The 27,016-nt window shown below is 42.3% G+C and overlaps 1 protein-coding gene across 7 annotated transcripts in view; it reads right to left on the bottom strand.

Moving 5' to 3' along the window:
* LOC142396856 (mitogen-activated protein kinase kinase kinase kinase 4-like) overlaps window positions 1-27,016 on the bottom strand; it is a 100,042-nt gene that overhangs the window by 52,876 nt on the left and 20,150 nt on the right. For all 7 annotated transcript variants that reach the window (XM_075480020.1, XM_075480023.1, XM_075480024.1 and 4 more), the window contains exon 3: window positions 3,701-3,757. In XM_075480020.1, coding sequence (XP_075336135.1) covers window positions 3,701-3,757 — 57 coding nt within the window. The remainder of the gene's footprint in view (window positions 1-3,700; window positions 3,758-27,016) is intronic.

Below are 27,016 nucleotides of genomic sequence, written 5' to 3'. Positions count from 1 at the left end.
TATAAGTGCGAAATCTCAAGCTTTTCCAAGGCAAACAGCTTCCTCCGTCCAACTGTCATTCTTGGCAGGCGTCCAGACAAACTGAGCGTGTTTATTTAAGAAAACGGCCAAAAACCGGGTGGAAAAATGGACCACTGTAAACATGTTACTGAACCAGGGAGAAGTCCAACTGCCAAGTCTGAATTCCACACATGTGCACATCTCTTCAGTGATTCAGCTCGCACGAACACATAAACATATTCCCATCAAAAGTCCCTGATCCGTCCTCACTGCCCCGCTTTGATGTCAACGGTTGGAAATGCAGATTTGTTCCTGCAGGCCACAGAGACGGGCTCACTCCAAAGTCATGATACTTTTAATGTTCTACCATGAAATGGATTTTGTAGCATTGCTTCCAAAAATGTGGCACACAAGCCTTCAGATTTGCTAAGGAAGTAGCGTTGGGCACGCGATCTGGAACAAATTAATCACTCTGTAATGATCGAGGTGGTTTTCTTAAAGAGTACGGCTGCTTAAGACTTGCTGCTCAGAGAGAAAACACTCAAATATACACCTTTTAAAAGCTTTATCTCTGTTAACAGATGACAAAGTTTCTTAATGTGGGCTAAACTGGATCAATAATGCAACTTATTCCACTTACAGAAGGGCTGTAAAGCTGTTTCTAAAGATGCTTTAGTTACAAAACGGTGTCTCTGAATGATTAGGGACACATCAGGACCTGAAAATAATTTAATATTTTAACAATCATATCAGAAACTGTGACCTAAATACTGGACTTAAGATGAAGTATCGGGCTTATTGCAGACTGAGTTAAAACCAGCAGGGTTTCATGCTCAAAGACAAGTACAATCTTCATCAGTGTGACCGCGATTAACACAAATGTGTGAGTGAATATTCTATTTTTTTAAGTTTAAGCTCACTAAGCTGTTGGTTAGAAGGGGCACGAAAAAGGCCGACACATGCTGTAGTTTAAATAATAAAACTATCAGGACATTTCAGCATATATGCCAGTTTCAGTGGCTAAACTGGCCTCAGGAGAGTAAAATATGTTGAACTGTACTGGAAGCAGAGTTGTTATAAGCCTGATTTTTTCAAAGGGAACGGATTTAAACGAGGGTGCAAAGTGGAGAGTTCAGGAAACCTTTTTAGTTGGTTAAAAAGTAAGAAGTAAAAATTAAAAAATTGAACAAATTTCTCCACTCAGATGCTGCAAAACTGAATCTGGGCACGAGGGAAGTGAACATTAGATCATGTAATGAAACTGGTCATTAATAAAGACACTAAAACCCTTTTTAGACATGAGATACGCAACATTAAAGTCATGTTTCCGTTAATCTTCCTTCCAGTGTCATTCAGACTTAAATGACACTGTATGTAGAAGATATTATTAGATATCTCATTATAGTGTCTATATTAGTCTGAAGTGAGTAGATTCTGTGCACTGTACAACATTTCGAAGTAAGTTTTTCGCTTAATTGTTATAAAAGGAACGCACTGGATTTAACTAACTCACGTGGATTATGAAAATATACACTAACACACAAGAAGTAAAGTTTTTAAAAAAAATGCAGAAGGCTTTTGGCCCAAAACGATGGTGAGAAACAAGTTTGAGGACAGTTTAGAACTGCCTGATACCAGTTGGAACCAGTTTGGTCCAGCCTGAGAACACGTGATATCATTACCTCATATGGAAGGCAAGCCTATCAGGGTGAAGTACTGGGTGTGATCTAACTGTTGCCGGGCAGAAGAGAGGGCCGTCCAGAAACTTGAGCGAATAAAAGCCTGTACGAATCGGTCTTTTTATGGAAAGAACTCTGGTTTATTCCGGTGTCTTTTTTGGACCGTTTTTCAGACTCCAAATGCTTTAAAGGAACTTTTGCTACCAGAATCGCTGTAATGAAGCTGTAAGTCCAGTGTTAAAACTGTCCAGGACCTGGATTTTCTTAGTGCAAATTCAGTGTTATACAATGCAGATTTAATTATTACTTTAGATTTAGTGCCACAGTCACAGTGTAATTGCTATTTGAATATTTAGCAGTTTCATCTTGTTCGTTTGGCTCGTAAAAAAAAGCAGAGGAAGAAAAACGACTTGGTTCTGCAGTAATTATCGTAGGTAAAACCATAGAGGAAGAAAGTTTAGACAGCGCCAATGTTTATAAGCATTCAGATTCCTCTTGACAGTAGATCAGAATCCAAATTAAACCACGAGTGCTGAGCATGGATCTGTTAATGTGATTTAAGAACAGTTAAAATCGTTTTTAAAGGGTTTTTTTGCCCTTTGGCTCCCCCTACTGTCATAGAACCAAATCTCTGTATGAGCCCTGCACATGTACAGCCGTGCATATGAATTTATTGGCATGCTGAAGAGACAGAAAAGATGCCATGAAAACAGCTAAACAGTGACGTGCAGTGCTGAAAACCACAGTTGTGAACTGCGGTATCTCAGCTCTCAGGCGCTCCAGCACAGTTTTACCTCAAAACGAGTCAGAAGCGTCTTCGTTTTAAGGTTCACAAACCAAACTAGATACGCATCTAGTGGCAACTAGATTATTTTGTAACTCAAAACACACAACCAAATCAATTTCTCTGTCACTGTAACAAAGCTGTATGAAACCAAACTGATTGTTTCCATCCATCTTTTTAATGGGATTTCCATTTAGAACCTATAGGAGGCTTTTTTTTAGTAAGATTGTGTACATGAAGCAAGTGACTTAAATGCCCACTAACATATACAATAGGTCAGAATTCTTTTTAATAAATCACTCTTTCTGATGCTGGAGCCTTTTCTTTGGCAGTGGAGTCATATTTATCATCATATTTCTCACATTAATATTGCTGGCATGAAGCGACGTGGTCAAAATATTTAAGGAAAACTCGTCCAAGATGCATTTTTAGTTTCACAGTTGCCAAGATTTCGTTGCCGTTTTTGATAAAATTTTTAGGGGAAAAAGTGAATGGACACGGATTAAACTGGGAAAAAAAAAAGACTTTACCCACTTGCTTGAGTTGGTTTTTGCCCATTTCAGATCAAACTTAATGTGCATGAATGGGAATGGAAACATCTGAAAACCGTGTCTGAGCTGATAAAGATTACAATGACGTGACTCACAAACCAAACAAACTCCAATGATTCACCTCAGATTCTTTTCAGATATTCCCTGACTTCAGAGTAATTCCTGTTCAAGGCCTTTTACCATTTTTCTCATGTGGAGGTTCACCAAAGTTGCCGTTTCGTAGCCTATACGGTCACCTGGTGGCGACATTACGCAGCCCGGTTTATTCACTTCAAACACTCAGTTGAGATGAGTGAATGGAAACCTGGCAGATTCAATAACATCTGCCTGGTAAAAGTGCAACCAGATTCTCTTGGAACATTCATTTTTCTTTCCTATGTCCTTACAAATTCCCCTTCACATCTTGACCTCAGCACATTTTCCTCCAAGCAAAAGCCATGGGACAATTTTAACGGCTAACAGTTTGAGTCGTCCCAGTAGAAAAGACACTAATGAAGTTAACGATGGCTCCGTTCCATTTCGTGTCCCACAGCTTCCACACAAGTGGAAATAAAAACCAAAACAAATCAAAATGTCAGCTGGGAAGCAGCTCCGCTAGCACAACAAACCTTTTCCCCCATCAACAGCTTTTTGGTGGAATTAAAAGCAACAAAACATACGAGTATACACTGAAATGTGTCATTTACCTCGGTGACGTCCATGACCTTGATGGCCGCCAGTTGTCCCGTCTTAACATGACGACCCTGGAAAGAAAACAGAAAAAGAAAGATGATGAAAATCTAAATGTCATTAACCCATCATCCACTTTTAGAGGACAATCAGAAGCACAATGTGACAATAATACTTTTCTTTTTTAGCCCAAAACAAGTCAAAAAGTGGACAGTTTTCAGTGAGGACTGGCTGTACCAACCGATGGAAAGAATCAAAAAGCTTTCCAGATGACAGTTTTATAGGCTGAGTAAACATTTAGGGTGATTCAGTTGCTCATAAAAACAGGAACCACATTCATAACAAGTTATTTGCCTCTACAATAGCACAGAGAATCACAGGCGACCATCCAAACCTTCAGCATTCCTCAACACACTGCAGCCTGTGTTTCCAGTGTTGTGCAAAGAAAAGAAAACTTAACACGCGTGTTTTCAGGAAAAAGGCAAACATTCAAAATCCAAACAAGCTGAATGATGTGAAACCGTATGCAAACTGGGACGTAAAAAGCAATGTTTATCAAGCCTGCAGCTGCATCATATTTCATGCACAATAATCCCATTTATTCACTTTCCTTTACCGAGTTATCTTTATCATAAATTACATTAATTCCAAGTTTAGTCAAATTTAACCCAAAAAGATGCAGAGGACTTAAGAAGTGTGAGAAGCTTTCCATCAGTAAAACATCCGTCTGACATAACATTTCACTTTTGGTCCAGTCGTAAACGAGGAGGATTATTTTACCTTAAAGATGCTTTCATTAAGGAATCATATTGAATTGAATTGAATTCAAGTTGCAAACGCAACTTAGCATTAGCTCCCGTTCTCCCCATGTTTCAAAAATATGGAAACCAACTCACCACCATCCGTAAAGTCTACGTTTATTAAATAACCACTTGTACCGGCATACCTGAAATGCAACATTATGCCTCTGTCATCTGTATGTGTTATGAGGCTGCCAAAGCAGCAACTTCATACCATCAAGAAGACACACTGCACCCAATAACCAGACAAAAAGCAGGCCAAACATTTCATGTAAATACTGCTAATAGAGAGCTTGGTTCATGAAGATCTTCTATGTCTACATAATATAATATTATTATAAGAGTATAATAAGTTTCTGCTACTTTGTCTAGTTGTTTAGGTCCACTCTCTGGATTTATTTCTGGAAAGTCTGAGCAAACAAATCTGTAAATACTAGGGCTGGGCGAGTTAACTTGTTAATTATTTAATGCCAATAAATATTTTCATCGCGCATTAACGAAGGTTTTATTATTTATTTTATTATTGTAAAAGTCTGTTGCCAACATCACCGCTACAGGTGCTCCTCGGTCTCTGTGTGAAGCTAACGGAGCTAACCGGCGCTACTTCCTGTTTTACTTGTTTCAACATAAAAGCACGCATTTCAAAATAAATTTTAAAAAAAGACTCCTGCATTTACAGCCAAGTTGAATTGTCTTCTCAGCGTAGTAGTTCCAGTCTAAAATATCACTTAAAGGCAAAACACACAACTGATAGCAGCAAGTCATTCAAGGAAACAGACAGTGGAGCGAGGCTTCTACATAAAAACTACAGAAAGATGCTGATGTTAAAAGTGTGTTTGCACAACAAATGTTATGGCACTTTCATTCATATGGCAGCACATTTAAAATAAAGCTAAATGCTAAAAGCTATACACTACTTTTGGATTCATTTTGGGATTTTGCATACAAATGCGATTAATCAGGGAAATCATGTGATTATTTAGATTAAAATGTTTAAGCGTTGCTCAGCCCTAGTAAATACAGCAACAGTGTCCAGAGACCCTGCAACAAGGACAAAAAGGAGGGAAGAAATTGCTCCATCTTCTAATCTGACTCACTTAGAGCCGTTAGCTCGTGATCAGCTAAGCCAGGACGCAAGCTAGCAGCCAGTGGAAACAGCCTCCGAGGCCGTTTTGAGGCACCTTTCCACTACAGCATGAGCAGAGCAGTAAGCTCAACACTGAGGTTTAACTATGCTAACAACATCAAACGCCTCCACAGACGAGGAGGAAAAAGAAATGTCTGCATCATGTTTGTAGGCCGTGTGTCTGAACCGCCACACGATCGGGTTTCCTTCGTGAAAGAAGGGGCTGCGACATCCGAGCCAGCGACCTCTGGTCCCCGAATGAGCCGGCGGGGTCCACAGCCGGAGTGATGAGAGATTAACCCGTTTTGGTTTAGCCGCAGGGGACATGTGTGTCTGTGTGTTACTGAAAAGGTCAAGTCCGACCGAGGGAACAAACTACCAACAATGACGAGAGAACAAACTGTGGGAACGACAGCATGAGAAGAGAAAGAGGATGGAGATGATGAGGCAAAAGTGAGGTAACCAACACTGAAACTAACGCTCGGATTTACTTCGTATGAGCAAAAGATTGTTGTGACAAACTAGCATCACAAATATTCTGTCCTGCTGATGCAGATGGAGGGATTTTAGAGAACATCAAAATGCAGGTGAGTCATATCAGCTGAAAACACAAAGGTGTGACAGTTCGGAGCGAACTTGAGCCAAGAAGGAGAGAGGAGCCTTACTTTAAGAGTCATTTTAAAGGGAAGAAGTCCTCCTACATCAGCTAAATATACATTTATATACACTTCCCCCCCAGGGAGAAATCTTTATAAAGCTCGATAGCTCGACATCCAGGCCGTTTAAGACAGTCTTTCTCATTTATTGGGGGTACGACAAAATCAAACATGTTGCAAATTGTGTCGTTTACGTACAAACAGGAAGCAGGAAGCTTGAAAAAAAAAAAAGGTTCAAATGGATCGTACAGAAGAAGGAGCGACTTATTGCTTTATGGCACGAATGTTTCCACAACATTTCATATCCTTTGTACCTCAACAGAAGGGAGAATTGCTCCACCTCCTAATCTGCCTCCGCGTCTGTTTTGAGTTCTTCTCAGGCCAAAAAGGCCTCAAAAATATTACATATCTAATTACTAATCAGCCAAAGACCACCAACGTTTTCACAGATGTGTTTTATCAGACCGCATCTGAAACGCAGCTGCTATTACATCATATAATCCTACACTGGACAAGATCTGCTACAATTTTGTATGAACCACAGCATCTAAAATCTTTTGGTAAATCAATAAAAAAAAATAGCTGCACATTGTTCGTCCTCACTGGTTTACTCTGGCTTCCTCCCACCGTCCAAAAACAGGCATGTTCTCCAAATTGTCCCTAGGAGTGGGTGTTAGCATCCATGGTTAGGGTTTGTCTCTGTGCTACTCTGGATTAAACGGGTATAGAAAATGGATGGATGGATGAATTCATTTCAGTTTTAGTCATATAGCTCCAAATCCGGAGCCGTGTCGAGGTCCGTTTCCCCCATCAGGGCACGTTCACTTTCCAGCTCCACCCACACAGCAAAAGAAGAACACGCTCGTTAAAAACTCGTTCCAGATGAACTGTGGTCGCCCCAAAAAGCAGTTTGAAAACCGCCCTAATTCATCTTTACTTTCCCGAACAGTCGCAGATGAAATGATGAAATTTACAGAGTACTTTATAATGGTGTAATGCAGACTTTAAGGGGATGGGTGTCATCATTCAAAGGATTCGTGCCTAGGCTCAGAGGTGGGTAGTAACGAGTTACATTTACTTGAGTAAGTTTTGGAAAAAATTGTACTTCTAGGAGTAGATTTAAATCTCTATACTTTTTACTTTTACTTGAGTAGATTTGTGCAGCAGAAACTGTCCTCTTACTCCGCTACATTAGGCTACAATGAGCTGGTTACTTTTCTTCTTACCTCTTTGGTATTCTACGCCTCATTATTTTTATCCCCCCGCGTACGCCTCATTTTAATGTTTTATTCTGACAGAGAGAGAGACTTCCGCCAAAGGCTCTACCACCTGACTGTGTTTCACCAATCAGACGTAGCCGTGCAGTCTGGTCATGTGACCGTACTCAATCTCAGCGGCGGGACGGGTTAGCTTTAGCATTAGCAGTCGTAGCAAACCAACAAAGAAACAGATGAAAAATGTCAGAACCAACGGTGGGAAATGAAGACGCAGACGAGGCCTCATACTGAAAGCATGTTTACCTTACAAAGAGTGAGAAACAGCAGCTACATTATGTGTCTTCTGTGTCAACCAAAACAAACGGACATTTCAGCAGAAACTCAACATCTAACTTGAGGAAACATGTAGCGGTAAGTTTCCTAAACTCGTTTTTTTCCCCCATGGATAGGTCAATGTTTGTTTTTTAGGTTACATATGGGTTACATATGTTTTAAACATTTCCTAAGTCTCTCTTGTATTCTATTGAAGTACTTGAATTTACCTGGATTATTTTAATTTAAGCTATTTTGTAATTAATTAATTAATTAATTAAATCAATTGGATGAACTCCAATTTGCATAAAGATGATTATTTAGTATTTTTGTCTGTCTGATTGAATGCTTGTGTTAATAAATAAATCAGACGTTACTCAACAGTTACTCAGTACTTGAGTAGTTTTTTGCACTTTTTTTTTTTACTCTTACTCAAGTAATTATTTGGATGACTACTTTTTACTTTTACTTGAGTACAATTTTTGGCTGCTCTACCCACCTCTGCCCAGGCTGAACATGTCACAGCCGTGTTACTAATCATATGCCTTTCGAGTTTTTTTTAAAGAAAATGTTGATTAACTGAACTTTCACACAAGTCTTAAAACTGTCTTCCAGCTCTGGAAAAGCTACTGGAACAGGCCGACCACCTCCAGCCTCCATTAAACGACAGCACTGCTGAGTCATCGCTTCTTCTCATGACACAAACAAGGTGTTCTCCACACAAAATGCACACACACACACCAACCAACCAACCAGCACTAATGGATGCAATCACCACAAAGACCACTACAGACTATTTTCTCTGCCTTGCTGCCTTTTTTCAGTGCCTCACATCGAGTTTAACAGTAAACTGCCTGAAGAGGAGGCTGGTTATCAACACCTCTCAGCTGATAATGCAGGTTTATGTGTTTTTACTCATCAGACACACACACATCCTGAGGCTGACAGACTGTATAGAAGCTGATGTATGGACACAGATGACATCATGACAGAAACTAATGAATGAACGTGTCGGTTTCCTTCCTGAGGTCGAGTTTCACAAGAATCCCTGAAGTGAAAAAACACACTCAACCAGAAAGACTGTGTGTGTGAAAATAAGCCGTTTATTACAGAAATGAATGAACAACAGGATGCTGTTTAGATTACTAACAAATCGCTGCGCGCCTCCTCGGTGTGAGAGAAAGGTGACCTCAGAGAACAGACCGCCTCCCACCCGCAGACGCACAAACGATGACATCATCTTCTGTGGTTCCTTTGTTCAACAACTAAACGCAGACGTCCGCACACACCTGGCCAGCATGAGGACACATCTGTCTGCCAGAAGAACGAAGCGGATCAGAACCGATTCAGCTGACGACGGCTAAAAAAAAATTAGTCATAATCTTTTCGGGGTGGATTCTCAGTCATTTAGGTCATGGTAATCCTAAGAGCTCGATGGAGGGGCAGCTGGACCGCTGGGCGGCTTCTTCTGGAGGAAAAAGATGTCCAGCTGCCCTTTTTTTGAGCTCGTTGGATAGTCATAACCCGGGTTTCTAGTTTCACAATCAAGTCAGAACCGTTCATAGACGTGGTTTTCTTTTACAAACCTCATCAAACTGCACACGTACACAAGCTGGATTCCACTTCCATCTTTAGCTATGAATGGACTCAATTTTCCATTTACACATAAAAACTCTGTTATTACACCCTAAAGACAGTGGCTGTGTTCGAAACCGCATACTTCTCCTACTACTCATACTAACTTTTTGAGTTAGTATGCGAGTTTGAGTAAGCGAGAAGTTCCCGGATGCATACTAGATTGGCCGAAATGTTGGGTATGCATCATGAGGTTACTACTCATACTCAAACTACCCAAGATGCAACGTAACGCGACGTCGCCGATCGCCATTTCCTGTCAAAACGGCAGTTTCAAGCTAGCTACAACGAGGGTAGGTTCACTTCCTGTTTTCAAAACAAAAGCACCAATTGTATGGTAATGGCTTTCCCTGTGATAAAAGGCAACGGGTATTTTATTTTGTGAAAATAACAGGAAGTGCGTTGCTCACTGCGGCTAGCTTTAGTAGCGCCGAATTCGTGGGAACAAAATTGTAAATAGCCGGTATTTTGTCAAGTTTTCAACACGTTGGGGATCTAAACGACTACTTTCTCTCCTGAAAATGTTTCAAATGTTGCTAAAGTTTACAGAGTTTAGAGCTTAAGCGAAATCAGCTTCAGGCCGGCTGATTTCGGCTCGGGCAGGAGCGAAATGCATTGTGGGTAAACGCTCTGCATACTGTCTGATCGATGAGTATGGAGTATGCAGTTTGCATTACAATCTTTTAAGCTAGCTGCTTTACTTTGTTACCACTTAAAAGACATGGTCTGAAAATATCCGTACGAATACGAAGCCCTTTTCACGCAGTAGCTACGCAACAAGCTAACGAACATGCATCACTGCGTTAGATAGAACGACAGTGGACGGCATCAAAGATGTTTCTGCTACAGTTCAGTTTTAAACCGTTTTATCCATTCGGCTCAGATGCTGAGAAAGACTCAGCTAACTGGAGCACAAAAATGTTAAGCTATGAAATTAAATAATTTGAATGAGAAGAAAAACTTGTGGTTTAACCGACTAAACTTAAAAGATACATTGTTTTAGAAGATGAAAATATAGGAGGAATTTATCTAAACTGATTGTTTTTCAAGGTAAAATGGACATCAGGTGCTGCTTAAATGTTTGCAGAATGACTCAATGCACAGAAAAGCTGTAAATGCAACTTCAGGAGGACAAGAAACTACTAAAAATGTGTTTTTAAAGCCGTTGAACTGGACAACGTGACCACTCGTTTTTCTGCTTGGTTATACTGTGTCGCAGTGACGACATCTTTAGGATGGCAGATCAAAAAGATCAGACATCCTCGGATTCCTTACACATTTCATGATTTCCAGCAATTCAAAGCAAAATAACCCTAAATGAAAGCTTTATGCGATCTTTCATAACTCGGGGTAGATAATGCAGTAATTGAAGCTCTGTAAATGGCTCCCAGCTGACTCCACGCTCCATTCAAATAGGATAGAAACCTTCGGTCATCTGCTTTCCCATGACTACCACCACGATCCACCCCCAACGTGCTTTTTTTTTGGGATGTTTGGACCGGAGTTTCCTGCAGGGCTCAGGAAGTTTCAGCTTCTCAGAGTTTTAGGCTCACATGTTCGGTGTGTTTCTCAGGCAGCCGAAAGGCTCTTTTGTATCTGTTACAGTAACAAACACACGTTTACTTTCTGGGTTTGTTAGCTTTTTTCAGGAAAATCTTTTTATGTGCAATGAGACTACACATCGTCTTACTGTTAGCGTCTGTTTCACGCCCAGATGCAGCGTCACAATGTGTTAATGTCACTGCAACAGAGAAAAACAACCACTGGCAAAAACAAGGGTTTCACACGCTGGATAAATATCCACAAACATGGATAAAAGGAGCTGAGGGTATAAATTTGTCAGAAGAAATAACAAGAAAAAAGGATGTGGTCGTCTTAAACATGTTAAGTCTAAAGCAGACACTTGTTTAGATGCTGGTGGACAGATGTTCATCGGCCCCAACATGGACCTCGTGTGAATGGCGATGAACCGATTCACTGGAGAGCTTTTTTTTTTTTTTTTTTACGTCAGAGATTCAGCTCCTGATCCCTGCGATCGCTGACTCAACCATTTCCTCCTGCAGCAGCCCAAAGTCACTGTAATCAGCCTCTGTGTGCCAAATGCAGCCCCCTCTTATCAACAACTCCACAATTCTGACTCAGACCTTTATTCTCAAGGACTAACTGGAGATTTTTTAATGCAGAGAGGGCTTGAAAATTTCTTTATACAGACTTTAACTATTGGTCAAAATCTGAGAAGAACAAAAACAACAACTGAGGTGAAGATAATCTACAGGCTTATGAACAGTTTCAGCTAGTTATTTAGCTTGTATCAATATTTATATTGATTTTATTAAAAAAAAAAAAAAAATAGTAATAGAAAGTTCTGACACCATATTTAAGGTCTGAAAATAATGCAAATAATGTCTTTATGGACACTTCTGTTCAAGTGTCCATTGAAAAAGCTGAATTTTTAAGTCAATTAAACCAAATTGCTGCTAGCTAGCTGTTTGAATAGTTAGCTAGCTGTTTAATTAGCTAGCTAGCTGTTTAAATAGCTAGTTAGCTAGCTGTTTGAATAGCCAACTCGCTTTTTAATTAGCCAGCTAGCTGTTTAATTAGCTAGCTAGCTGTTTAGAAAGCTTACTAGTTAGATTACGGGATTTATTTGTAGTGTTGCAGTATTATATGAGAAAAGTTTACCGTTTATTCAAATGGAATAAAATGTAGTATATATTTCATGATGGAAGGGTTAACTGTGTGACTCAAACCGTTTCGCCCATTTCATACAGCAAGCTATGTTTGTAATTCCATCTCTAGATAAATCTCATCAACCTTTAATCCTGAGCCAAGCAATCATTTGTTTTACATGCACAAAAGTATATTAGCAGCCATTTAAAACAAGTAAAAGCAGATATTCAAGGCAGCAATCACAGAGAAAAAACCTCTGGTCACTAAAGTTGCTCTGATCGGGACCCTTCAAGGCCAAAAAAAAAAAAAAACATTTTAATGAGGCTCTTTACTTGACAAGAGAGACTTGACCCCACAGTTAAAAAGGTACACTTCCCAGGACCCTTCAGCTGGTGTGACCTCTGACCTCAAACTTCAACTCAAAAGGGGAGAAAGGGGTCTGGGTTTATCGTTACTGTGCTTTTTAAAAAGTGCCAGTTATAAAATCAGGATTTTATTAGAGCAGAGCGACCGCCTGGAAGTACTTTAAGAGTCCACAAGTCGACACATAATCCTAATTGGCTAATTTTTATTATCATTTTAAAGTATTTTATGCTAAAAGTTTAGTTTTAAGAAACATGTTGATGCTAACATGAACAATTCTGCATTTATATAGTGGCAGGCCATAATTAAAAAGCCCCAAATGCATGATTTTTTTTGCTCAAAACCAACATTTTTCCTCTGTCATGTAAAGATTAGCTTTCTGAAAACAGACCTAAGGTGCAGAAGGGCTTCAGGTGATGGTTATGGGCACATATTTCATCCCACGTTCTGTGCATTGACTGCTCAACACCCAATAAAACCCACACAAAGTCAGACTTCTGAACAAAGTGGAGCATTCAGCAGCAGATATTTCTCAGGAGTTGGTGGAGACCAAACATGGAGCTTAAACAGAATGATTATGAACAATCATCTCGGAGCGATATTCACGTGAAAGTGCACCATCCTAAGCCTAAAACGTTCTCCTTTCCGACTTTCTGAACCCTCTTTTGGTGCTGCCGGTTCCCTTTAAGACCTCAAAGAAAAATCTGTTTTCTTTACTTCTTCAAACCACTGCCAGAAATCAAAGGAAAGGGAAGTCTGGAGAGAAAGAAGAGTGAAGACGAGCAAGCGGGGGAAGGAGGTCGAGTGTCAGCGGGTTTAAAGGGGAGGAGAGTGAAGAAGACAGGATAATAATATGACTTTATGAGTGTGTGTGTGTGTGTGTGTGTGTGTGCGTGTGTGAATTAAGGTGCTGGAAGATGGAAACTCTGCGACTCTCCGCCCCCCTCCGTAGAAATGCCAGCAGAGTGGAGTCATTTCAGACCTCATAATAATCTGTTGTGAACACATCCACATAGCTCGTGTTTAGATTAAATCTGGACATACCCCCGATTCTGCTGAGCATCAAGAGTTTCTGTGTGGGTGGGAGGGTGGGAGCATCGCGGTTTTGGGGACAAGGAGTTCTTTATTGCACCCCTCTGGGCTCTGAGGCACAGACGAGGAGGCCAGGTGCACAAAAACACATGCACAGATGCACAAACACTTCCCTCTTCTGCAGCTCGGCAAACGTGAAAGCTAACAAGTCTTTATTGATCGAACCAGCGGTGCCTGTAATTATGAAAGTTCTCCTCATCATCGTCATATCGACGTGATAAACACACAAGAGAGAGGACGGGTTACAGCAAGTTTTACACAGTTTGCTACTTTATTATTGGGCAACACACGAGGAAATTCATTATCAATCTTAGGAGCCGCAAGGTTGGAATTTATATCAGCTGCGTAACAGCTTTTCCTCCTTCGAGCTCATGGTGGAAAGTTCTGAAACGTGGAGCACTGATTGGGGACAGTGTGGTGAGAAAAAGCCTCTAAGGTTGGTGCATATGCATTTTAATAACAAAGACATAAAAGTTGAGATAATCTTTAGCTTTGATATTAACACACGTTATCTAACGTGGAGCGAAACCAGAGGCCAAAGTGTTCGATGATGCCCTTTTCTCACTTTTCAGCCTGTAAAGAAGTCTCATTTTAGCATTTATTGGTCATTTAGCTCCGTTTCTGGTGCTGCTCTGCGTAAGTAGGCCAAGAACAAAGCTCCACTCTGGGGTCAGTTTCAAATAAGAAGTCCGTATCGACCACTGTGGTGCGACAACAAAACTAAGCTTCTGCTCCTCTGCAGCACTGAAAGGAAAAACACACACCTGCATAAAACACAATGCAAACAACCGGATTCTGACAGTAATAATGATAATAATAACACGAAGTAAGGATGTTTAAGAGCAGAAAGCAAACACACCGTGAGAGGAGACCGGTAGTCGGAGAGTGAGACAGGCAGCGCCGGACAGCCTCTGTAATCAGATCTACTTGTAGGAAAGGGGTTACATTCTGGGCATCGCTGCAACTTTCCATAACGTAATGAGCTAGCGCCCCATTTTTAGACGCACGAGGACCGACCGTCATTGAAATGGATATCAGCCATAACCGAGCCAATAAACCACAACATTGTGGGCTTTTCCAGAGCCGCGCAGAGGCAGCTGAGAAAACACGCCGTTCTGTCAAAGGTTCGTCACTGTGGACATGTGAAAACTGTCCGTGGTCACCGGTGTGCGACACAGACTGGTCTGTAGTTTGCCTCGATTTATCCTGCATTAATCGTGGATTTGTGATTGTTATTAAGTCTTATTAAGCAGCACATGCAGTGGTCACGTTAATGCTAATGAGTACGTTTTTGTGCCTCATCATAAAAACATCTGCATCAGCTCTCTGAGGCTGGAGAGAAAACACATCCAAACTGTGGAGGCAAAGGCAGAAAAACAAGGCGTGAAGGACAGACTGGAGGTGGATTTAGAAAGGAGACGTGAAAGAGACGGAAGGAGAGTTTATGTTTTGCATTGTGCAGAAAGAGGGAACGAAGACGGAGAAAAAACAGTCGAGGAGAGGAAAGAAAAACTGGGTGTCTGGCCTGAGGCGGTCCAGACTAAACCCTGGAGTGCTCTGCTGAGACAGAGACCAGGAATTGGTTTTAATCCCGCCTCCATCACAAAGTAAACTGAACAACTTACAGCTAAATATCTGTGCCGCTCTGACATGTTTAGTTCAGAGATTTACCCAGTAAAGTACATTTCGATGTGTCGTCATATCAGAAGAAAACACTGTTTGAGACATTCCCAAAGCAAGACAAAATAAAAAGCTGAGATTTTCCATTTAGGTTGAATAAAAAAATCGTCCAGAGAGAGACTAACGAGCTCTGTCATCTCTTCCCTGCTTCGTCACACTCCGTCTCCGGGTCAGAAGCCTCTGGATCCAGTCCAGATGAAGCGGGTGAATACACCGGAGGAATTAGCTCGCTGTCGGACGCCATTTCCCCTGTTGTTACTGAGACGCGGCGCTGACTCCGCCTCCACGCGCCGTCCAACGGGGACACAGCGGAGCGACTGCTGGAAGCTCATTATTCTCCCTCAAAGGCTCATTAGTGTTTATCTTGGCTGACTGAGGGTTGCAGAGATATGAATCGGGGAACAGTTCACTATTAAACTAATCCTGTTAGAGAGGCCTGTGCAGGCCTGGGATGAAGCTTAATAAACGTTTGCAGGATAGAGGACCATGACTCTCACTGGAAGGTAATCGATTTAAACTGAGAGAAAGATATGTGGGGGAAATCTTTGCAGGCGAGTTTGGCCCAGCAGCTTTCATAAATGCCCAAAAACAGATGATAAGTTAGCAACAATAACTGAGTGAGAGCCAACGGATGGGTCCAGCATATACTGAGGAAGAGCAGCTATTAACAAATGTGCTGTCACTCAAAATAAACCAAACAGGAATGCCTTCTAGCATGTGGCACATTTAATTAACAAAATAGATTAAACTTTATTGATTTTAACCACGTTCGGTGACAGCAGGCACCACGGATGGTCGATTTGGCCCGACAGAAATATATTCACGATCCCTTTAAGACGTGTCCCAACTACTAGGGTTCAAATGAAAATACCATTCAGTAAACTATTCAACTATAGAGAATAAGTAGCGTAGACCACAGAGTTTGGCCAACTTGGCTCTTTGGCGCCCCCTGCAGTTGTAGGATGTAAAAAACAAACCTCAGGCTATGTTCGAAACCGCATACTACATACTTCCATACTGCATACTGATCGATCAGACAGTATGCAGAGCGTTTACCCACAATGCATTTCACTCCTGCCCGAGCTGAAATCAGCCGGCCTGAAGCTGATTTCGCTTAAGCTCTAAACTCTGTAAACTTTAGCAACATTTGAAACATTTTCAGGCGAGAAAGTAGTCGTTTAGATCCCCAACGTGTTGAAAACCTGACAAAATACCAGCTATTTACAATTTTATTCCCACGAATTCGGTGCTACTAAAGCTAGCCGTAGTGAGCAACGCACTTCCGGTTATTTTCACAAAATAAAATACCCGTTGCCTTTTATCATAGGGAAAGCCATTACGATACAATTGGTGCTTTTGTTTTGAAAACAGGAAGTGAACCTACCCTCGTTGTAGCTAGCTTGAAACTGCCGTTTTGACAGGAAATGACGATCGGCGACTTCAAGTTACGTTGCATCTTGGGTAGTTTGAGTATGAGTAGTGACCTCATGATGCATACCCAACATTTCGGAGAATCTAGTATGCATCCGGGAACTTCTCGCTTACTCAAACTCGCATACTAACTCAAAAAGTTAGTATGAGAAGTATGAGAAGTATGCGGTTTCGAACACAGCCATTGTGTGAGCTCCACACGAGTTTGTCGTCATGTTAAGTAGAGACACAAAAGCTTGTTGTGAACTGCGGTATCTCAGCAGTAGAGCTACTGCTGTCACAAGAGAAAACTGATCCAAATCTGTCGATAAAAGATTCATGTGTTCATTAGCAGGGAACACGGCGTGTGATGCAGAGAAGCAGGGATGAGCACATCACCGTACGGTACAGTATGAACCTCAGTACCAGAAAAAAGGATCAGATGCTGGTGCTACCAACATTAAAAGTTAGCCTGTTAGCTTGTTAGCCTGTAGATTTTAGATCCATAGAGCAGCTAAGAAGGCTGCAGATGGGATTCAAGCCGGATATGAGTGACGCATAAAACTGGCAGCCGAGGCAACGAGCCTTCACTGCCTCCATGATTCAGTCGTTTACAGAAGCCAGAAAAGAGGCTACACATGTTTAATTCCTGCCGATCTGAGCTGAAGCCGACTGCAGAGTCATTAAACTGCTGCATGAATGCCGATTAAGTCATCGCCTACTTAACCAGAGGCTGCGAGTATCGGTCCCCAGATAGTGGACACATTTAGGCCTAATCCGGGCTACTTTTGGCACCATGTCTGCCAAGTGTTATGTGGGCCAGACACGGTCCAAAAGGTCATGAATTGGGTCCAACTCGTGTTATGACATGCATTTTATTGGCCAGATGTGGCTCAAACGTCACACGTGCTGCGTTTGTGGGCCACGTTTGGGCACAAATTATTATGCCGTGATTGTTGGTTTTTATCCAGCATTAAAGAGGCTTTAGAAAGTTATTTTGACCTCTGGTCTGATCCCACGAGATACCGGTTGGTCTCAAGTTCTATTCCACCAACGCAGCTTGTTATGCTGCACGTCCGATCCAGTTCAGTCTGGGTGTAAAATCAAAGTAACTTTAGAACCGCCATGACTTTCCTTCCTCCAAAGATGGGAGTAAAGAGGCTGTTTTTATTCTTTGCTCGGCTCACAACTCCCCCTGAGACCCCCAACTCCCACAACCATCTTATCTCCAGCCTGGCTTAACAAACCGCCCCCCCACTGACTCGACATCAGACGACAGACTGTTTACGTCCTGCTTACAAACGGCGGCGGGAGTTCATTGAAGGGACACTCAGATCTACCAGCTCTTAAAGCTTCTTAAACGGTGGTCACTGAGGAGTTTTCACCTGTTCACGCGCACTCAGGGACAAATAATTCAATATAAGCAGATGATTTGTTACGACTCAGCGCTGCTGCAGCAAAACTCTCCACAGATTGTAAAACAGGGACTTTGTGTAGGCTCCAGCAGATTATTTAGTGTTTTAATCCCCTCGTGTGCCATTATCAGCTCTCGGCTTAATTTCTGAAAACACTTTAAAATGCAAACGATGTCGTTTAAAAATTAGCTTTGAAACAACAATAGGCTAATCTACGGGGGCCCGGGAGCAGCTTCGACATAAGCTGGAAACCAGAGCTGGAGTTTATCAGAGCTAAGGCTGAGCGAAGCTGCCATCCAGGACTCATCTATGAGAAACCGGTGGCACTGTCAGATAAAACGACACCGTTACGCTCTTAATGACAGCGACATACTTGAAATACACCATTTAGCCTAAGAGACGTGGTGGGTTAAAGAAGCACCAAGTTCATTTAGATCCAAAGATTTAAGACAAATCAGAGCCGAGGTCAGTTGGGATGAAACCATCGATCATACTCAGCCTGAAGGGAGACGATGTTGTTCTAATGTGATCTAAATTAAATGAAGCCTGAAAAGACCGAAGAGCTGAGTCCCAACTTTCAGCATCAGCGTCACAGTTAAGGAGAAAAACACAAACTTTCCTCTAAGTTCATCACTCTTTAAAGACACAGTTCAGTTAAAACTAGGGCTGGGCGAGTTAACTCGTTATTATCGCGCATTAACGCAGGTTTCATTATTTATTTTATCTTGTAAAAGTCTGTTGCTCACAGGCTTTTATTTTGTAAAAGTCTGTTGCTGTCTGCTGCGGAACCGGAAAAGAAAGTAATCGGCGGATCCACCAAACATGGAGAAGGGTACGGAACTTTTACTCGGCCATTTTCATTTTAAAGTTCTTCCAGACGGCGGAGTCGACAGAACCAAAGTCATCTGTAAACACTGCCAAGTTGAATTGTCTTCTCAGCGTAGTAGTTCCAGTCTAAAATATAACTTAAAGGCAAAACACACAACTGATAGCAGCAAGTCATTCAAGGAAACAGACAGTGGAGCGAGGCTTCTACATAAAAACTACAGAAAGATGCTGATGTTAAAAGTGTGTTATGGCACTTTCATTCATATGGCAGCACATTTAAAATAAAACTAAATGCTAAAAGCTATACGCTACTTTTGGATTCATTTTTGGATTTGTGCGATTAATCAGGGAAATCATGTGATTAATTAGATTAAAAATATTAATCGTTGCCCAGCCCTAGTTAAAACCCATTCAAATTCACTTAAATCCTAACGAGTCCGATTCATATAATACCGATTTATATCCCTGACAGTGGAGAAGAAATCTGCCTTTTAACAGATCCAGGACGGGCGACCTAACGCGACTCATTTGTTTGATCGTTTATGTCACCACAGAGTTCTGTTCGATCAATCCCGTCAGAAGTGAAGCTCGTCACACAGTGAATCAATCAGCGCATCAAACAACCCGATTTAATTTAAGTTCAGGCAGGGAGTGAAGCTCCAACCTTGAGACGTGACGAATCTTTGTGACATGAGTAAACACAGACCGATCCCACAGAGCGTCTGTGCTGAGCCTCACGTGGCGTTCATGCTCATTCAGCCCCGAGGCTCCATCTGAGGGGAGGGAGCCGGGTGCGAGCCGAAGGGAAGCATGTGCGTGCGATCGGTCGTGTCGGCCGCGGCTCGTTTTGATGACTCGTGTGCTGCGGTGATCAGCTGTGCCACAGAGGCCGGTGGCCTACTTCCTCCCAGGCCTGCGTCACCATTAGTTTTAACAATAATTTTCACTTGGCTTCGTTAGCAAGTTGAAGAAATGATTCTGAGAGCTGAATACGAGCAGCTGCGGCAGAAGTTTCTCTCCGACTCACACGTGCACCGGACTCTAACACAATTAGCGTGGAGGTCATGCGGAGTACAAAACTTCCCATAACTGCAAAGTGTGTGCAGAGAATTTAGCTGCTGTGCGAGGAAAACGCTGCAGGACATCTTTTTTTAAAAAAAGGACCTCCGAGTATGCGTGCGCATTCATTCCCATGATGCATTACCACCTCCAGCAGCCGCAGCACCCTGCGGTGCATCGCCATGGAAACAAGAGAAAATTGTGACAACGAGGAGGCAGCAATGTGATTTAAACCGGGTTCAAAAGGTAAACGTCACCGCCTTCAGAGTCTATTCCGAAAATCAAAAGGTTGAAAGTAGAAGAAATACCTCTGAAATAATTCTGAAACATTTTACTGCAGGTTACTGAGAGTTACTGCGTGAAAGGATCAACTCTGGACCAAAAAAGGAAGATTTATAACATTATTTATCTGAACCTGCTGTACTAGCTGTGTGTAAACAGCTTTATTATGAACATATCTCACCTTTTTCATCCACTCTGACCCCATACAGGCGGGTTACTGCTGCAGAAGAACGGTCCTCCTAGAATTTCGTTCTAATAGCGGCCCTTCCTCAGGGGAACTGTTTCAGTTTGCATTCACACATGAGTCGGGACCTTGATAGAGACTGATGGGACTCAACCTTCTGCGTCAGTGACGTGTTACTTTAGCGCCACATTCAACAACAAAACAGAACAGAACAAAACCCGGTAAAAGTAAGGAGAGAAGAAAAAAACACCACCAAGAAGCTAATAGGGAGAGCGTGGAGGCCACCGTGTTCATGGTCTGCATGATGGTGATATTAATCATGGACGATCACATCGGGCGTCTAACATGGAGGCTGGAAGAGCTCACAGAGAGAGTCAGGATCGAGCGCAGGCCATACAATTCTCCGAAATGTTGGGTATGCATCATGAGGTTACTACTCATACTCAAACTACCCAAGATGCAACGTAAAGTGACGTCGCCGATGGTCATTTCCTGTCAAAACGGCAGTTTCAAGCTAGCTACAATGAGGGTAGGTTCACTTCCTGTTTTCAAAACAAAAGCACCAATTGTATGGTAATGGCTTTCCCTATGATAAAAGGCAACAGGTATTTTATTTTGTGCAAATAACAGGAAGTGCGTTACTCATTGCGGCTAGCTTAAGTAGCGCCGAATTCGTGGGAATAAAATTCTAAATAGCCGGTATTTTATCAGGTTTTCAACACGTTGGGGATCTAAACGACTACTTTCTCGCCTGAAAATGTTTCAAATGTTGCTAAAGTTTACAGAGTTTAGAGCTTAAGCGAAATCAGCTTCAGGCCGGCCGATTTCTGCTCGGGCAGGAGCGAAATGCATTGTGGGTAAACGCTCTGCATACTGTCTGATCGAATGAGTATGCAGTATGTAGTATGTAGTATGCGGTTTCGAACACAGCCCACGTGTCAGTTTAACTTATTAAACACGCGCCGGTTGTGTCCGTGTCGTATGAGGAAACATCTCAGCCGTGACAACATGACGAGGGGCGGAGCTACCAACCACCAAACACCTCCGTCAGATGTGTTCCTATGGAACCCAGAACAGCCCCAGCTGAGGAGAAGGAGCTGAAATGGTTCCAGGAACTGAGGGCCGTGGTCCCGAGTTACTGTATGTGCGAATGAGGGAGAAAACGGCCCCGTTCCTGAAAAGGTTCTAGGAAGCGCAGAAGGTTCCTACAGTCCGAATGCGGCTAATTTGAGTTTCACCCGCCGGATGGCAACATGACTGACAGCAGCATGCACATGTAGAGGCTGAGGCTGGAAATATACGTGCTTTTTGGCTACGTGTGTTCATCGTGGCTGCCTCGGCTGTTACACGTTCACAAGCTAAAAAGCTAAAAATGTTTCTGGCGTTTCGACTTCTTAACCTATTTAGGCCGGGAAAGCGTACACGTCTTTTTTCATGTATAAGGTTGTTTTGCACCAATTATTGACCTCTGCGCCAATTAAATGCATTATAATAGACACGTGAGAGTGTCGTCATGTTCCTCGTGCCATTGTTTCGAAGTTAAGTTACATCGAACAAGCATGGAGGACTTTCAGTGGGAAGACATTTCAGACGGGAGCGATTGTGAGGAGTTTCTCGGCTTTGATGATGCTGATGAACGTGCTGACCCACTTGATGGAGATTTATAGCTAGCACATATGTTTGAAGATGACGATAACGACGAGGATGATTTTGAAGGGTTTGAATGTGAGTGGAAGACTGACAATTACCACCGTAATCGACGGAGAGATTTCAACCGCACACCGGGGGTGAAAGTCGATTTACCTGCAGATGCCACACCGTTGCAGGCATTGAAAATAGTGCTGTTCCTGCACTTTACTTTTTACATTTTCTATTTTCGTGAAGGTGTATGTAAATAAACTAAATTTCCAAAGAAAGCCACAGGTGTAAGCTCTCAAATACTTTTTGAATTTTGTTTCTATCTGCTACAGAGGCTGAGAAATCAATCATTTAGTAGGCGTTGACACAATTGCTGAATTTCCAGAAACACTTCAGGTTTTAGGGGGTCTTTCTGAAATCGCCCATAGGTTTTACAGGCATTCTTTTCCAGGCGTCTTAGGCCTAAATGGGTTAAAAAAAGCCTTTTTGAACCTCAGAAGCAGGCGAAGTCGTGCCAAAGAGCAGCTTTACTCTGCATCACAGGCGCCTGCACTCAGCCACTCGGTGTAAGCGTGCAGGCTGTCAGCAGACTGGATGCAGTTCCTTAATCCACAGAAGAGAAGCTGCGCCCTGCTGCTCCTTCACGATACAGAGCAGCGAGCTCAAAGGGCAGAAAATGCTGCTTGTGATGCTTCTGGTGCCGTTTTACACTCACTGCTGCACGAGTTTAGACCCCAACACATCCCAGCGACACCAGATAAACACTGTGAAGCTACGTAAACATCTTTTCTCTTCCAGGACTGACAAAAACGTCCCGTCAGCCTATCAGGATGGAAAGAGATACAAAAGACGCAGTAAAAGACAGGAAGGCAGGGGCAGTGTCCCTGCAGTGGGGAACATAAATAGGTGTAAAACAGCCAAAGCCCAACTCTCTTGCTGATTCGGGCCTTTGATAGATGGTGCATAGGGTACTGCAGTGTGCTGGAAGAGCTGGCAGATAAACAGAATCCTCTGAAAATACGAGCGGAAGGAAGGAAGAAAGAAAAGAAAGGAGGGAGCGTGTCTTCAAAGAGTGCGAAACTGTGCCAAGATTTTTTTCAAAGTAGTGGCAAGGAAACCGATCGGTCTCCTCCATGAATCCTCTCCTCCTGTTCCTGCTCCGTCATCTTAGAGCAGAAGTCTGGACCGTGTCCCCCTCTGCAGCTTCCCAGCAGAGTCACGCTCAGCTTCACTTCCGCCTCCCTCCAGACAGGAAGCTGCCGCCAGATGAAGAGACAAAGTCACCGGAAGACGGTGGTTTGGTGTGCAACGCTGGCATGGAAAGAATTTTATTCTTACGATGATTTCTACAAGGTTTGGATCCAATGCTGCCAACTACGCCCTACACTTTCAGGCACAAGGGCAGGGTGATATCCAAACCACTGGAACGCTCTACACTGGCATCTTTATCACCTCTTCAAAGGCATGCGCGAGTAATGAGGGGGTGCTGTGGGTGGGGGGGTGGCTCTGGTAAATATAGTGGCCTGCAATGGAGAGGTCTGAAGGAGGTTTCACATTCACAGAGGGGCGTAATAAAAGAGCCGCTCTGTTTCCAGCACGAGGAAGGGTGAGGCACACTTAATTAAGACAGAGATGTTTTAACCACCAGCGAAAACACAGGAGCTGAAAAAAGAAGGACTGGACAGACGGGCGGGGTGGTAGAGTCTGACAGAGGAGCTTTTTTTAAAACTTTTTTTTAAATGTTTTTTGTATTTGAGAGAATGAGCATTGATCAAAGTTGTTCAACATACATATATTTCTTATTTTCTTCCCCCCACCCCACCATGCTGCCTATACAAAAAAAAAGCCGAATAATAAAAATAAACATAGTGAGTGAAAAGTACACCCCAAATGTTACACTAGAAAAAAGTTAGACAATGATACAAAATAAAAATAATAATTAAAAATATTATTATGTATTATATTATATTATATTTATTATGTATATAATCATTTTTATTATTATTATATTAAAAAATAATAATATATTATTATTACTTTAATAATAAATAATAGTAATAATAATAAATAAAATAAAATAAAGAAAAAGTGGATATTCAGGACAGTACCAGTAGGCTTTTGGCTTTCTTTAATTGTCACTACACCGGTCTTCTGAGGTTTCTGAGTCTTCATTCCCGTTTACTTTTCATGTGGGAGGGCTTCAAGCTTCTCAAAATAAGATAAAAGTGGGGCCCAAGTTTCATGGAATTAAATGCAATATTTTATGTTTTCCAACTTAAGGAATAGAATCGGGTCTTTCAACCAGGAGGAGGCTTTGGGTGGATGCGCTGATTTCCACTCCAGTAGGATTCTTCTCCGGGCAAGCAGAGTTGAAAAAGCACATTTTATTTGTCATTGGCTTACCCTCCCCTGGGACTCCAAATATAGCCATTTCAGCACTGGGTTGGATATCTCTGTTAAAAGCTTCAGATAACGTTTGAAATATCGTAGTCCAAAAATTATATAGTTTATCACAGGACCAGAACATACGGGCCAAGTCGGCCTTTGCTATATGACCAGAGGAGTTTTTTAAAGCCTGAAAGTCCTGCAGAAACAGCTTGGCCCAAAAGCAAAGAGGGAAACTGAATTATGAAGCATAGAGGACTTCCCTTGTAAACACCTCATAAAAGCAGAATAAGAGGAGAAGTCTGAAGAACTCGGTTCAGCTTCTGCAGAAGGAAGTTTTACTCCTTCCCACTGTGAGCGATGCACAAACCCATTAACCTTTGGCTAAATGTCTTCATATCCACAGCAGAGTGCAGTGTCACCATTTTCCCTTCAATTTAACACCAGCAGTTCAGATTAAAACCGTATCTGCTTCTAATTGTAGTTCACATCTGCGACGCAGGCAGCAGCGTCTGCGTGGATTCACACACAAACCCGAATCCATCGACCGCTAAACGAAACGGCCGTGAGCTTTGGAAGCCTTCTCATTTTCGTTTTGAAATAGGCAGACACCGCTGGCTGCTGGGGAGCTTTAAAAAGAAAAACACAAAGAGGGTGTTTTCTGCAGAGCAACCCTCGTGACATCCATTACTAAAGGTCGCCATATAGACGCCGAAGGTCACAGCAATCATGGCGTGTAATTTCTCTCTTCAAAGCTCCTCCACATACCAACTTGTCAACACAGATGTGGTCAAAGAGCTTCTTACGGACATCCAGCCCTCCTAATTTACCTGAAAGTTACTCATCTTTACTGAATCTTTCTTCTAAAACGGGACCAGCCAAACGTTGTTGCTTCTCATGGGTCGGCTTAGACCAGAGATACTCATTGTGCGGCTCCTCAAGCTTTAATTGGCTTATAACAATATGGTAACAATAACAATACATTTTTTCAAATAACATGCAGCGAATACTGCACAGTATTAAGTATTTTTATTAAGTTTGCGTTTTTGTAGTATTAAGTATTCTTATTAAGTATTAATTAAGGCTTAATGGTGTTTCCTAAAGGGGGCTCTGTTAAACCTGGCAACGCAGCCCGCTTAAACCACCTCACACCTGACCGCAGCGCACGCTAGCTCCTTTAGCCAGCGCAGATACAGGCACAATGGATCGGTTTTTAATTAAAAAAAAAGGGCAAAAACCAGCACAGAAACCATGCTCATCCTGAATGTTTCACTATGATTACAACAACAAACTACAAATACAACATGAAGAAAGTCAAGGACATGCACGCCAGCTTCAGCTCATCCCAGTATTAAGGCAAATGTGGTCTGAATTGAAAATGTATTGGCTGTGTTGTTTCTTTTTTTGTGGGATGTTTTATCTGTAGAAATGCATATTTGCAAAAGGGGACTTAGGATGTTGTGGTAAAAGTGGCTCTTCCCTTGATTTTGCTCTGCCACTGTGGCTCCTGTGAAAAACATAGTGAGTATCACTGGCTTAGAGAGAAGAAAGCACCCATGTTGGAGTTGAAAATAAAGAATAACACCAACATAAGAGACTATTCAGAACGGTGCAAAGCCACGGGACAAAGAGCAGTTTAAGGTGGGTAAAAAAATGCTCCTTTAAGGCACCGTAGAGGGATTATAAGGAATAAAGAGCGATTCAGTCAAAGCTTAAAGTCAACAGTAACTTTTAAAAGTGCTGCCTCACTCCTGGATGAGCTGTGCTGCAGAGGGAGGCTGATTTAGCTCAGATTAGCTGCTGGCATGACACCCACCCCAGCCCAAACAACAACAACCTGCCTGATGCAAACATCTGTAAAGCAGGACTCTTTGAGGCTGGAGTGCAATCAGAAAAAATAGCTTCTGTCTTAATTATAGTGGATGATGGGCTGGAAAAGTCGATGTGTTGTTCAAAGCGGCGCCGTGCGGCCCGTGTTTGCCTCCATGTTCCAACCATAACACATCGCCTGCTGCCCTGGACCGCTTCCTTCTGTCAACATCAACCCGTTTAACGGGCACAATAGTCTGCTGTGTGTGTGAACTGATCAGAAAGCAGAAGCACGAATACACACGATAAAATTAAACACTTTAAGTTTAGTTTAACTCAGCTCTGAGAGTCATTTTACTTCCTTTCAGACGGCTGTGGAAGAAGTGATGCTCCACGCAGCAGAAACGGCCCTTCCTCCCTCAACATACTGACCCACAATTCAGCTCTGCTGCCGCTGCGCTCTATAAATAGACAGATTTAACCTACAGCGAGCCAGAGCGGGAGGGAGAGAATGAACCGGCAACGCAGAAAGATAAAGAGGTCTGAGGCCGGAGCAGAGAGCTCTTATATATGCGACTATATGTGCCGAGGACGTTGAAAAGACCCATGAAGTCACATCACTGTTAAACATGCACGTTAGAGAACAGATTTTTAAGAGTTCCAGCAGCTGACTGAGCAGAAAAGAGATGGAAAGGTTTGTCAAAGGACCAGAAAACATCAGCTGTCTTATGAAAAGCAACAATCCCAAACACGGTGACATGAAAAGGGAAAG

This window comes from Odontesthes bonariensis, chromosome 12, assembly GCF_027942865.1.
Source record: "Odontesthes bonariensis isolate fOdoBon6 chromosome 12, fOdoBon6.hap1, whole genome shotgun sequence".
Classification (NCBI taxonomy): Eukaryota; Metazoa; Chordata; class Actinopteri; order Atheriniformes; family Atherinopsidae; genus Odontesthes; species Odontesthes bonariensis.
This window is presented reverse-complemented; position numbering and strand designations above follow the sequence as displayed.